The sequence below is a fragment of the Podarcis cretensis genome (assembly GCF_951804945.1).
Source record: "Podarcis cretensis genome assembly, chromosome: 13".
Classification (NCBI taxonomy): domain Eukaryota; kingdom Metazoa; phylum Chordata; class Lepidosauria; order Squamata; family Lacertidae; genus Podarcis; species Podarcis cretensis.
Genome location: NC_137182.1, coordinates 30,175,472 through 30,189,756, shown reverse-complemented (window position 1 = coordinate 30,189,756; position 14,285 = coordinate 30,175,472). Strand labels below are relative to the sequence as shown.

The window sequence follows — 14,285 nt, the reverse complement described above, 5'->3', positions numbered from 1 at the left end:
ATTCCCATCAGCCACCCCATTTCTTTCCATGGATTAAATCTAGAAAGCTCAGCCCATACGAATAATGTTGCGCCTTCCCGCCACAGTCCTGTTAGGAAACAGTTAGCAGGGAGAGAAGCTCAAAAGTGCATACAGAGCTAGGGTAGCCAGTTTAAAAAGGTAAAGGGACCCTTGACTACTAGGTCCAGTCGTGACTGACTCTGGGGTTGCAGTGCTCATCTCGCTTTATTGGCTGAGGGAGCCGGCGTACAGCTTCCGGGTCATGTGGCCAGCATGACTAAGCCGCTTCTGGTAAACCAGAGCAGCACACAGAAATGCCGTTTACCTTCCCGCTGGAGCGGTACCTATTTATCTACTTGCACTTTGATGTGCCTTCGAACTGCTAGGTTGGCAGGAGCAGGGACCGAGCAACGGGAGCTCACCCCATCGCGGGGATTCGAACCGCCAACCTTCTGATCGGCAAGTCCTAGGCTATGTGGTTTAACCCACAGCGCCACCCGCGTCCCAGGTAGCCAGTTTAGGTATCACCAAAACATAGAGCAAAAAGGACAGAGATAGACAAAGTTTGCACATGTTTACATATTGGCATGCAACTTAAAATTTAGAAAATTATTACTAGGATTTAAAATGGAAATACAGTACACCTCACCATAGTATGGAAGATTGGCATGAGTACCTGTCCCAGGGCTAACTGTTGATGGCGGACTTCAAGGCCCTGCTCTCCTATCTAGTGGTTCTTCATCTCTAAGACAGTAAATTAGGACATGGTGGCACCTTACGCAGAACCAGCCCAAGTTACTATGATGTGGAGGCAGAGCAGCAAATGATGCTCCCCTCTGTGTCAAGGGGCACAGTCTCCAAACCTCTTTTGTCACCTGTAGCAGAAAACCCCATCAACACCTCTCCCCATCTTAAAACCCAATAAATAACTAACAATTTGCTGCCTCCTCATGACAAACCCCAGATTTGCTGTTTGAGGGGGCTGCATCACTCTGGCAGTCCTCAGCAATAGCCCTCTAAAGACACAGCTCGAGAACCTAGAAGCATCTCTTGGCATCAGTATTACCTTTGCCAACTGTATGGACTGTATGGAGATTGCAGCCTAATACAAGGAATCCCAGGATAGCAAACATCTCAGCTCATCGGTAAGTCCATAAGAAGTGAAATGTGATGTGTTCCCTTCTCTATATAATCTCTATTTGGCCGCTCCCCACATCAACTTGCCTGCCAAAACTTATATTCCCTCCCTCCTAGAGGAACAGCTGCAAATAAATCATTTTCCTCCTCCTCTCCTACAGAGCACCTGTGATTTTTTTGCCATTTTCTCCAGGAGCTGTCAGGTCACCTCAGACCAATGATTATGGTGGAATAATAGGATGGATTGAGATCCCTTAATTTCCCAATAGTTACATTGAGCCACTCTGTAGCCTGGGATGGGAAATATGTGGCGCTCCAATGTTGTTGGACTTCAACTTCCATCTACCTCCACCAGCTTGACAAATGGTCTGGGTTCATGGACACTATAGGTCAACAAGTTCTGAAGGGCCACGGGGTCCCCAGTCACCGCTCTAGCCATTCCTGTAACCTATCAAGAGCAATCTTCTGACTGCCAAAAGGCCATCTGCCAGGTATCAAAAATGTTATGCCATACAACTGAACTATATTACTAAAGCACATCATGACTGCCATTTCTTGTGTGAATACATATCTCTTCTGTTGCAATGCAACTTGAGAAAGAGCCTGCTTTTGACCATTTCAAAAGGAGAGACTGAAACTCTCAGGTTGTTTCAGTGATGGCAGGCAATGCTTGGTGTGAGGAGGGAAGAAGGGGCAGGTTTATAAATGTTAAAATGGTTCTTGACAGCTTTGGGAATATCGGCTTAATACTGTGAAAGAGCATTGCCACTAGCATGAGAGTGCCAGTTATGTTGTCCCTTTCTTTTAAGAACACATTGTTCCACTGCCTCATCTGTGTGGTTCGCTAATGATATAAGAAGCAAATGTGTTTACAAATGTGAGTCTAGGCCAGGAGTCAGCAAACTTTTTCAGCAGGGGGCTGGTCCACTGTCCACCAGACCATGTGGGGGGCCAGACTATATTTAGGGGGGGAATGAATGAATTCCTATGCTCCACAAATAACCCAAAGATGCATTTTAAATAAAAGGACACATTATACTCATGTAAAAAACACACTGATTCCCGGACCATCCGCAGGCCAGATTTAGAAGGTGATTGGGCGGATCCGGCATCCGGGCCTTAGTTTGCCTACCCATGGTCTAGGCAAACAGATAGTATCACCTGGATACTGAAACAGAAACTCAGGTGTGAAATATCAAAATAAAAGCACTGTTAAATCATGCCATCATAGCCCAGTGTCCTGTACAGTGGTACCTCGGGTTACAAACACTTTGGGTTACAGACTCCACCAACCCGGAAGTATTACCTCAGGTTAAGAACTTTACGTCAAGATGAGAACAGAAATTGCACGCTGGTGGCACAGCGGCAGTGGGAGGCCCCATTAGCTAAAGTGGTATCTCAGGTTTAAAATGGTTTCAGGTTAAGAACGGACCTCCAGAACGAATTAAGTTCGTAACCAGAAGTAACACTGTACTCAACAGTGGCCAACAAGATGTCTATGGGAAATATGTATGTCCTGCCAGTGTGTGTGTGTTGGATGTAATATAGTTCTATAGTGATATTTCCATTAAAAGCCCTTGTAATCTTTCACACACAGTGGCCAACCAGATGCCTCTAAGAATCCCAAAAGCAGGCCACGAGGGCAAGAGCTCTCTCATGCTTTTGTTCCCCAGCAATTAATATTCAGAGATATTCTGCCTGTGTTGCTGGAAGTAGCCTAAAGCCATCAGAACCAGTAGCCATTAACCCTCATCAGACATTAAAAACGTGTGCTCAGATAGACAGAGGAAGGGAAGCAGCACCCTTTCTCCTTCCTCTCTCCTGAACTTCCTGTGCTAAGCATGAAAGGCTGCAGGGAGATTTTAACTGGACCTCATTAGAATTCCCTTTTCTACTGAGAACCCTGATTGTGCAGGAGGATAAATATAGCTAAAAGTGGCATGGCAGAGTAGGGACAATATGCATCTGTTCAGATGACTACTAATCATGATAGCTATGTGCTACCTCCATCTTCAGAAGCATCTCAATACCTGTTGCTGGAAAACCTAGGTAGGGAGAGTGCTGCTGTGCTCAGGTCCTGCTTCCTTTCCACATGCATATGGTTGACAACAGGATGCTGGGCTAGCTGGATCATTGGCCTGATCCAGCTGGCTCTTCTTATGTTCCAGTGCAGAAGACTGTGAGGCTTAAGTGCTTTACAACTTGCACTTGAGTGCTCTGTTTTCACTACAAGACACGATCTAGGCTGCAGTAGGAACCCACCTGAGCATACAATCAACTGACTGCAAGGAGCATTTCCTGGCCATCAGGGTCTATAAAGGATTAGCTTCAGAACTTTCTTCTTGGCCTGAACATTACATCCCTTGCCCACTTCCTGCCTGATCTAAGTTCGTGCTCTACTTTTGTGCTCACTACTTTGTATTTTATCCTGCCTTTTGGATAAACACCTGTGCCTGACCCACTTGGACTGGCATTGCCAAGAAACAGCTCTCCAAGGTCACAGAGCCTGACTTCATGAAACCTTTGCCAACGACTAACTTTACAGTTAACTCTTACTACAGTCAGCATTACAAATAATGCTGATTTACTCACATACACAAACACAACTTATATCTTAGAGGAAGTCCTTGCTTGAGTGGAACACTTTCTGCTCAAAGAACAGAACTTCCCCCTCCTCATCCCTTGCACACACACACACACACCCAAAAAACCCCTGCTCTGGCAGTTTCCCCAACCCTCAAGAACAAATTTGGGAAGTTCTGGGGGCACTCAGTGGGAGGAGATGGAGGACAGGTTTTGTTGCATTTGTGAAAGTCACGCTACTCATAATGACTTTGCTGGATTCAACCCACACACCAGTTTAGCAAACGACATGGATTTGTGATTATTTACCTTCACGGCTGTTAAACTGAGAGGAATCAACACAGTTTCAATTTAGCTAGTTTACAAACTGGTCAGCTGACCAAAAAAAGGAAAAAGAAAAGGCTGAAGGGAGCAAGAAGTGAATATGTATGGAGCCTGAAAGAACCAAGCTGCTTTGCACACCAGAAATGAATAGATGCATTATCCATTCAGAAGGGGAGTTGTCAAAAAAAACAAAGAAGGTCCCCTCCACCCACCATGTTCCAACCCATCTGGATCTCCAACCAACAGGTCAGAGTGATAAATGGACAGCCTGAAGACAAGTTGAAGGCCACACAAACACAAAAGGTGATAAATGGGTCATTTCTCCTTCTCTTCCTTCACCACCCACAGGTGTGGAGTGCTTTTGTTTGTGATGCTCTCACAGGTCGCTCTGGGAATTGAAACACTGTGGAAGAACTCTGGGCCTCTTCAAATAAAGCTGACAAAAAGCGAAACTAATTGTGTTTCATGGCCGCCTCAGTCCACTGCTCTTCCATACGTTTCAGCACAAAACAGCTGTGGAGATGAAACACACACACAGGTAACTTACATTAGGCTTGGTAAGCGAGATGAGCGCCGCAACCCCAGAGTCAGTCACGACTGGACCTAATGATCAGGGGTCCCTTTACCTTTACCTTTTTATGCACCAAATGAGAAATAATTAGATTTTTTAAAATGGTTCTCGTATGTTGCAAACCCTTAAGACTTTCAAAGAGGGTGAAGTTGTTTGGGAAGCAGCTCTCAATGAGACTTGTGACACCATAAGAGACCTGGCTACTAGGGTAAGTCTTTCTTTTTCTTTTTAAAGGTACTCTTGACAGAATTGTTCAAACCATATTGTTCAGTGGACTTTTGGCAAGGATACAAGCAGGATGTCAGGAACTGTATGTTTTTCTCAAACACGAACAATTCTCATATAAATTGTGTACTGATCTCTGACTGGCTGCCTAAATTAAAAGACTCAGACCTAGGGACAATAGGCATACTAGACCATGAGGAATTTATAACAAGGCTTCAGTTGGATCCTGACAGAGAAACAAGCAGAACCTGCCAGTTAAATCCAGTGCTGCTTCCCAGAGCAATTACACTTGAAAGGGTCAAGGAGGGTTTGCAACAGTGTTTCACTAACTACATCCCTACTCTGCAGCAATGCTATGGGATACGATGGAGTTAGTTCCAAGAAAGACATTAATTAATCAACCAATCAAGCATGAGGTTCAAAGGAGTAGAAGCTGGGAGGAACTACAAAAGGAAATATATGAGTAAGAGGAGGCACATGAACAATCAGGGAGCTGGTAAGATACAGTACAGTACAATATTTTGCCTAGAAAAGTATGCTAAACCCATACATACACACAAACACACACAAACACACAGACACAGACACACACACACACACACACACCCCTTACACTCCATTCTAGTTTAGTCCATTCTGCCAACACCATTTCATTCCCAACTAATTCTTCTGCATGAGTAGGCCAGGGTTAGGGTTAGGGTCTGAACCTGTAAATTGATTCCATTGAAACATACTGCATTTTAGTGATCCCAAGACAAGAAGCTTAGGCTTTTAGGGATGTTGTGGTTTTGGGTCTTGGTTTGGATACTGATCTTCCAGGCACTTGTCTGGATATCATCTATATGTAAAACAGAAGACAGAGACGAAGACTTCCAAGCATGCTAAAATGTTTATTTGTGAATCAAATAATGTGGGGGAAATCTCAATCTTAGTGCAAACATGCAACCATTCCATCGATCTCATGCGAGCAACAGTGGGCACTGCAGCTCCTCATGAATCCACAGGTCTCAGCTGCCAGATGTGGTGAGCACAGGGTGGGTGACATCAGAAGTAGTCGAGAAGAAAAGACAGGAAGCATTTGGAATTTGCTTTGAACATTTATTGATGCAAGAGCAAAGCATATGACTACAGACACCAGGGTCAAGCAGGGGTGAGGGTAGGGGAAGAGACTTGATTCTAAGGGAAATCTAGCCTGAGAAGCCAGTCAGCTGACGAGCAGGTGCTCATTGGCTGGGGCGCAGGAGCAAAGGGTGAAGAGCGCCCTCCATGCTCTGTCTGTGTCCAGACCGTAAGTGCCCACCCACCGGCTGGTGGGCGGGGGCGGGCCATGGAAGGTACTCTTCACCCCCCACACACACACACCTCACCCACGCCTAGCGCACAGAGGTTGACAATCAGATGGTGGGTAGGAGCGGGGCAACCCCAGAGGTGAAGAACATCCTCTGCACTGACCCAGGGGGCTCGTGCACCAGGCACATGCCTAGTTTGCACCTCCCAAGATTCTGTGCCCAGAGCCACAGCCCCCCCTTGTCCCCCCCCCCACACACACTAGGCCACTGACTGTGGGTCCTCATGACTGTCCAGTGCTCCAAAGTGAGGGAAATACCATAAGCAGCTAGAAAGATAATATATTGTGGTGTGCTCTGAACAATTATTTATTGAACAGAACGGCAGAGAACTAAATAAACAACAAAAGATAACATATAACATGCAATGCTCAATCAACTAAGTCTGGGATTGGAGGAGGTACATCGCTTATCTGGGCAATATATAGCCCAGGAGGCCAAGTGGCAAATATCAGGTGTCACAGCTGTTCTCCCACTACCTTTCTGTCTCTACCTCATTGCCTAAGCAGGGGTTTCTGTCACCTGACTGGTTGTCATCAAAACATTTAATGCAGCCTCTGTTGCTACTGTAGCACCGGAATAGGGGGGCACCCTGGATGTGTTCCCAAGCCCCCACCACAGCTTCATGCTCTTTCACTGTATCCTTCATGTAAACAGTCTCAAAAACAAAAGCCCTGGAATCCTCACTGTATCTGTTAAAAAGGGGGTTGACCATCTGGACAATGTTTCTCGCATCACTCTCATTGAGGCAACGTTCTACACAAGGAGATAATTTGCTAAAGAAGATCAGGCAACTATTTTGGTCTTTATTGGATAGGATCCTTTCTACAGGGCTATTCTGGCCTCCAGTCAGCAAGCGCCATTCCGCGTGCTCTTTACTACGGGTAAATCTTGGCCTAGCTGCAATGACATCTCCTATTGGCTTTGGGACATATATTCCATTCCTGTGGTCGAGAGCATTCTTCATCTGCTGCATTTTGCTCCTCGGCAAAACTGTCTCCAAGACCGTTGGTGTAGGTTCTGCGCAGTATGCATGATCCAGTCTTATAGCCACAGCATAATGGATGTTTTTAATGCCATACCTAGGAATGATCACCAAAAAATGGTGAGAATGAGTGTCACTGAATGAGCAAAAACTAACATTGAGTATTCCAAACTGAACTTCCATGTTTGGCAGCTGAGTAGAAAGGCATTGTGAGATGGAAGGATTTTTTTTATTGGTGATGTGATAGTTGTGACGACTGATAAACAAATTCTAACCACCATCTGCTAATATACAAGGACAGAGATGGGTTTTACAACAAAGATTCTCAAAAAATTAAGTCTGGTTTAGTTAGCGTCACGGCTGTTACTGGGCAGGAAAACAATATTGTGGTTTTTTTATTTTAAAAAAAGTTATCCTGAAACAAGCAGCTAGTTTTGCCAACAAACTATTATATGCAATATGTATATTTTTACATCTCCAGTATGTCTGGGTGTGCAGTGTGCTTCCAACAACTCTGTGAGGTAGGTTAAGCTGCAAGTTGATTCAGTTCCCAGAGCTATAAAGGTACACATGACATGCTTACAACATTATTTGTGGCACATCAGGAGTGTGGAAGCAAAAGTTGATGCCTATAGTGCAAGCACTAAAGATTGAGAACAACATTGAGAACAACAACATATGTTATTATAATAATACATTATTTCAGCATAACCTTCCAAAATCCACACACATATTGGCATTCCCACCACATGTGGAAATAAGAGGCAAAACAGAAGTCAAAGGTGCTTTTCTTAATATTTGCAAAACAACTGCTGGTTAGTTCATCAGTAGAGCTGAATCAGTTGGGAAGGAGGCTTTTATGCTCACAAATGCTAATTAAGAACCCACAGGTGTGTGTATGTGTGGGCAGCCAGTTTATGTCAACAATTTCTTCCTCTGTGCCCTTGCAAGAGCTTGTGCTTATTTTATAATGACCTGTTGAGTTAAGCTAAGGGGTTTAGGGACATGCTCTGAATTCCAGATCAACCAAGCACCCCACCAACAATGATCCCAGGGCTCCCCTTCCTTGACCTAGTCTTTCAGATCAAGACATCACAATCAGTATCAAACTTTATTTTGGTCACAGACCAGCATAAGATAAAACCATATTTCAATGAATGTCCATCATGGAACCGCAGAATCTAGCAACTGAGGATATAACATCTGGATTTTCAGAGACATCGCAATGTTGCAACGAATTCTCCTTAACTTAGGTTGCTTCTCCAGACTGCAGCAAATTGTCCTTTGGGCTTTTAGGTTTTATGCCAGCTGTAGGCACTGGATTGTATTGTAACCTTGAATTCTCAAACACACATGGGCATGGGCATGTTAACAGCCCCAATGTGGACACTACAGCCCCACATGACTTTGCACATCTCTTCTGTAGGCGTGGGTGATTATTCACACTATAGGGTACAGCAGAAGAAGAAGAAGCAAACAGACAAGAAGCTTTTGTGATATGCTCCAAAGATTTTATTGATTCAACAGCAAAGCAAAGGACTACAAAGATCATAAGTAATGCTCAATCTTGAGAAAACAAGAATATGGGAATGAGGAAGGGGTGACTTTGGTTCTTAGGCCAGCTGGCAAAATGCTAAGTGCCACAACTGCAATCCCTAGGTGGGCACTACTCTATCATTGGCTTTCCCTAATTGGCCAAGCAGGGACTGTCGGTATCAGATTGGTCATGGTTAAAACATTTGATGCAGGCTCTATTACCTGCATAGCACCGAAATAGTGGGGCATTCTGGATGCGCTGCCAGGCCCTCAACACAACCTCATCTTCTCTTTCTGCATCCCATGCGTAAATGGACTGAAAAACAAAAGCCCTGGCATCTTCATTGAACCTGTTAAAAAGGGGGTTGACCACCTGTATAATGTTTCTCATGTTATTCTCATTGAGACATTTGTGCACACAGGGGGATAATTTGCTAAAGAAGATCAGGCAACTATTTTGGTCCTTATTGGCTAGGATCCTTTCTACTGGGCTATTCTGGCCTCCGTTCAGTAAGCGCCATTCAGCATGCTCTGTGAAATCTGTCAGAGACCTTGGCCTGGCTGCAACAACATCCCCTATCTGTGGTGGGTTATAAATTCCATTTTCCTCTCTAATAGCCCTCTGCATCTCACTCATTTGGTTTGTAGGTAAAGCAGTCTCTAAATTCTGCCGTGTAGGATTTCTGCAGTATGTGTTATCCAGTCTTACAGCCACAACATAATGGCCATTGCGGATGCCATACCTAAGGAAAAACAAAGGAAAGCTGAGAATGAGTGATGCTGAACTATTCCAAACCAGGTTCCTCCTTTTGGTCCATGTTGGCTTGATTTTTTTTATTATAGTCTCGGTTGCAGTCATTTGAATGGAGAGGCAGAGAAGTTTCAGTTCTACTGCAATATCTGTGATGACCTATTTATAGATAGAAGCCACAACTTAATGTTACAGCAGATAGATGGGGTTTTGGGGGGAGGATGGGATGCCAATAACCCAAGATGATGGAGTTTGTAATGGTTATTGGAATTAGATTTGCTAAGCAAAACCAAGAGTGCCATTAGAGCCAGACCAGTGGGTGCAGATCAGGGGTTCCATGAATCCTAGAGGGGGAATACCCTTTTCTTTTAAATACTGTGCTAGTAAAAGCACCATATTTGCTTGCAACAGAAGAAGGCTCTCAGCACATCAGCACTTTCCAGGACACCCATATGACTATGTGCTGCATAATCCCATGAGCGTCCCAGGAAGTGAAGCCAGACATTGTGCTGCTCTGAGTGCACAAGGTTTTTTAAAAATAAAGACCACCTCAGCTATGGCACCGCTACTGCATTTGAGGCACACTGGCTGAGGCTTGTAGCCAGCAGGGCCTGCATAATGCCCAGTTAGTTCCTTCCCAAATCACCCTGTTTCTCCTGCAGTGCCCTTTCTCCCAGAGGTAGGATGGTGGAGGAATGCAATTCAGTCCACATTTAAAGGTGAGCCTACCAAATTTTCACTTTCCAAAACAGTTTGAAAACCAAAATAAGCCCCCCACCAATTCACACTTCTCCAAATTATGCAATGTACTTCTCAAGCAAAGTAATTTGCACAAATGACCATTGAGATTGCTACAGCCCATTAAAGAGCAGCTTTGTTTTCATGAACTTTGGGGATAAGTGCGTTAACAGGTTTTCTAGGAAGTGAAAAGACCTCACTGCTAAAGCCCCAATAGAAAGCAGAAAGGCAAGAAAGGGTATAGGTGTAAAACAGATGGGAAACGTTCGACTTCATTGCTATGAGAGTTTGGAGGACCTGTTCTGAAAGGAGAAGAAAATGACCATTACAACGTTAGAAGTACTATATAAATGGAAGAACAACTAACCTTTTAAAGTGCTGTAGAATTTAGGTATGCCTTCAGTGTTTACTGTTATGCCCTACCCATATAAGAACAGATTATTTCCTTAACAAGCTCATTTGGAAATGGATATCTAACTTAAGTGGGTGATTGGAGGAGAAAGTTAGTTCCACAGGAGGGGATTATTGTTTTTGTTTGTTATTATGGTGTATATTTCTGTGTTTTTATATTGAAACCTGCCCTGTGGTCCTTGAATGAAGGACAGAATAGAAATTTCATTCATTCATTAATTATGCCTATATTAAGGTACAGTATGCATAAAAATGCAAGTACATTGTAAAAATAACATTAAAAATCATTGTATTAGGGGATTTTCTTTTTGCAAAAATGTGTATGTTAGGAAAAACTGCATAAAAACATGTGAATATAAATTTGCGCTAAAGGCTAGTGATTTTTCTTGGAAATGTGGAAAACTGAAGAGTGGAAAGATGAGAACCTGAAATCAACATGCTCACCCATCCCTATGCAGTGCTTCCCTCTACAGGCATCTTACTGTACAAGTTTTTATGTGCCTTGCAATATTCACAGTCATAATGATATTGCCTTCGCCACATCTTCACCCTAATAGCACTTAAAGATGACAAAATGTGAAAGCACGCATGCCAGAACAAAACCACATGGGCAGACCTTTGAAAGCAAACATATAACACACACACATTTCCCCTCTGCACAAATATACATACACAGACAGAATCTTATTCATTTATCTTAGGCCACCTTGTAGCAGCATCATAACATGAAGCAAAACAATCACCTCCATGTTGTATGAAATACATAATCAAAACGTAAATCATTAAGTGCTCGCATCGGCAGCACATATACTAAAATGTAAATTATTATGAGTATGAAAGCAAAATGCTTTATTTAGCCAGAATACCAACCCAACATTCTTGCTTGTTTTAGTCCCATGATTTTGTTTTGAGGGGTTTTTCGAAATGTGTTGAACACTTGCTTGGAAAGCCCCAGAAAAATCCAAAACATTACTCACTCTCTGATGTAGTCAATGATTGCCTTCAGCTTGTCTGGATCTATAGACCCAAAGGCTCCACTTGTCAAACAGAGCAGGAAAGTCACACTCAACAGGCTGAAACCCAACCGACTTCTGGACACCTGTCAGAAGAAAACAAAAAGAGAAAGCATTGAGAGTAGCGTCATTGGCTAGGTGTTTCCAGCCACTCGGTTCCACTCCCTGCCTTTGGAAGGGTCATAGGAAGCTGCTGCCTGAATGGTGACTGTCTTTGGGAAGCTGAGAGTCCAGAAAATTGATCTAACTGGCTAGCAGTAGTGGGTGGAGACCCTGAGACTGGTAGAGGTTGCCAGAGCTAGACTGCAGAAGCTAGGCTATACCATTCAGATAGGGGTGTAGCTGGACCATCAGCCCAAACTGACAGAAGACACTCCATGCCAATGAGGCTTCTTATGACTCAAGTGACAATAGTGGCTCCAGAAATATCCCCAAGCTATGCATTTCCAGTTTCATACACCTACTCCTTAATTAGCTACATGAGGGTACAATGCTATCTGGATATAAGATATACCTATAAGATCCCAATTCTAAAACGATTACATTGTACTTTAATTTTATTACTGTAAATCTTGAACATTTGTCTTTGAATTTAATCGTCTTACATCTTGTAAGCTGTTAATTGTTTTGAGCTGCTTGGAGCTCATCATGGTTGTAAGGAAAGCAACACATAGATATTAAATCAAAATCCTAATGTTGTAGAATTATACTGTTGTTGTTGTTTTTCTTTTCAATGAAGTTCAATGAAGCATTATCATCATTCCTACTTGTTTTGTAAGTAGGTATGATGATAATGTCTTATTGGTATGAATGTTATATTTATTCATAACATGTATTATATGCCACAATAACAACAGAAGCTTGAGAGAGGCATATCAGATAAATTGTAACAGAGTTACTCACTGTCTGCTCCATGGTAAGAAAGTAGCTTGTCTCCCAGTCAAAGATGGTCTTCCTCCCACTTACAACAATAATTCACCAGCTCTTTATATAGCTATTCTGTTTCTCTTAGGAAAGGTTGGCTACCCCTCCTTGTATATAGAACTGCCAATCACAAAACAGAGAGTTGGACAGGTTTTTTTTTTAAAAAAAAAACACCTGACCAATTACAGGAAGAAATTGTCACAAGGCAGGGAGGATCTGCAACACTTTCTGTTCTTGGTAAGAGAACTGAAAGAGAAACCCTATGGTCACATCATCCCTCTGCAACGTGTAATGACTGTGTAGGGAACCCAAATATTGTTTGCTAAGCTCTTTAGACTGCAAATACATTTGCATCAGCATTTTGGGAAGATTCTTGGTACTGAAACCAGCATCATTACAAAACAGTGCATCAGTTGCTGACTTGCATCTCTACAGCAGTGTACTTCAGCCTTGGGTCCCTGGATGTTGCTGAACTACAACTCCCATTACCCCTAGGCTTCTTGGTCAATGGTCAGTGATTACAGTGGTACCTCAGGTTACATACGCTTCAGGTTACATACGCTTCAGGTTTCAGACTCCGCTAACCCAGAAATAGTGCTTCAGGTTAAGAACTTTGCTTCAGGATGAGAACAGAAATCGTGCTCTGGCGGCATGGCGGCAGCGGGAGGCCCCATTAGCTAAAGTGGTGCTTCAGGTTAAGAACAGAACAGGTTAAGAACGGACCTCCGGAACAAATTAAGTACTTAACCCGAGGTACCACTGTACATCAATACCAGCAAGAAAGAAAAATGGGAGGCATCTAAGGAAACTAGTGTGGCTGCATAAGGAGCTTTCAGATGAGCTGAGAGTTAAGAAGGGGATGTATAAGAAATGGAAGAAAGGGAAAATCACAAAGGAGCCAACAGTTGCAGGGGGGAAGTCAGGTGATGTTTAAGGCATGAGATTCACATCCTCTCTTGTGTGGTTGTGTATTCCCACAACACACGCATATGGAAGTCCTACCACAGAGATAGGGAACCTGTGGTCCTCTAGATGTTGTTAGACTACAACTTCCATAATCCCTGACCGTTGGCTGTACTGGTTGAGGCTGATGAGAGCTGTAGCCCAATGATAGTGATACAGTCATAGGTTCCCTATGCCAATCCTATCACATTACTTCTGTGCTCTGTACATTGTAATGCAAAAACCTGTGCTCCTACACAAACAAGAATTGGTCCGTGCAAGATTCTGCCTCAGTATCCATGCCACAATCCTGGCCTCCACTCCATCCAACCAAGAATTTCACCAAACATCCACTTGTAACTGGAAATGTTGTGGATCAGCAAAATCTCTCTCACTACTTGGCAGGATGATAGCCTGCTTACCTTTTCATGATATGTACACTGTGCTAAGTTACTGTTTCTTAGTTGGTCATCTGTACTCAGCCCAGCATAAGCCTTCTTCTGCAACAATCATTCATTCACACACTCAGTGGCATAGTTTCATGCACCTCTTCTCCTGCCCGCTAGAGCCTTCTGAAGTCTCTAGCACATCTCATCATCCATACAAAAAGTTCAACAAAAGATTCACATTGTATTGGGAGGGGGAACCCTTTTCAGCCCAAGGGTCATAGTTTTTCAGGGGTCACATCCCAGTGGTACCTATGGGTGTGGCTAGAGACAACAGTGGGCGGAGCAATGGATGTGACTCTTCCATGCGGACAGTAAGCTACATTTCAGCCCAGCAAAAGCCAGAGGTTTCT

The 14,285-nt window shown here is 43.5% G+C and overlaps 1 protein-coding gene across 3 annotated transcripts; it reads right to left on the bottom strand.

The window, feature by feature from the left end:
- Positions 1-5,710: 5,710 nt before the first annotated feature.
- On the bottom strand, positions 5,711-13,020 carry LOC307200219 (uncharacterized protein). Of its 3 annotated transcripts, XM_079948638.1 has the most exons (4): positions 12,988-13,020; positions 12,524-12,664; positions 11,585-11,706; positions 5,711-7,268 (listed from the first exon to the last, which is right to left on the bottom strand). In XM_079948638.1, the coding sequence occupies exons 2-4, from the start codon at positions 12,533-12,535 to the stop codon at positions 6,662-6,664; spliced, it is 741 nt and encodes a 246-aa protein (XP_079804764.1). In that variant the 5' UTR covers positions 12,536-12,664; positions 12,988-13,020; the 3' UTR covers positions 5,711-6,661. The 3 variants fall into 3 exon arrangements, with proteins under 3 accessions (XP_079804764.1, XP_079804763.1, XP_079804765.1); XM_079948637.1 differs by lacking the exon at positions 12,988-13,020 and having other exon boundaries at positions 12,524-12,850; XM_079948639.1 differs by lacking the exons at positions 5,711-7,268; positions 12,988-13,020 and adding an exon at positions 8,661-9,450 and having other exon boundaries at positions 12,524-12,747.
- Between the last annotated feature and the right edge of the window lie 1,265 nt (positions 13,021-14,285).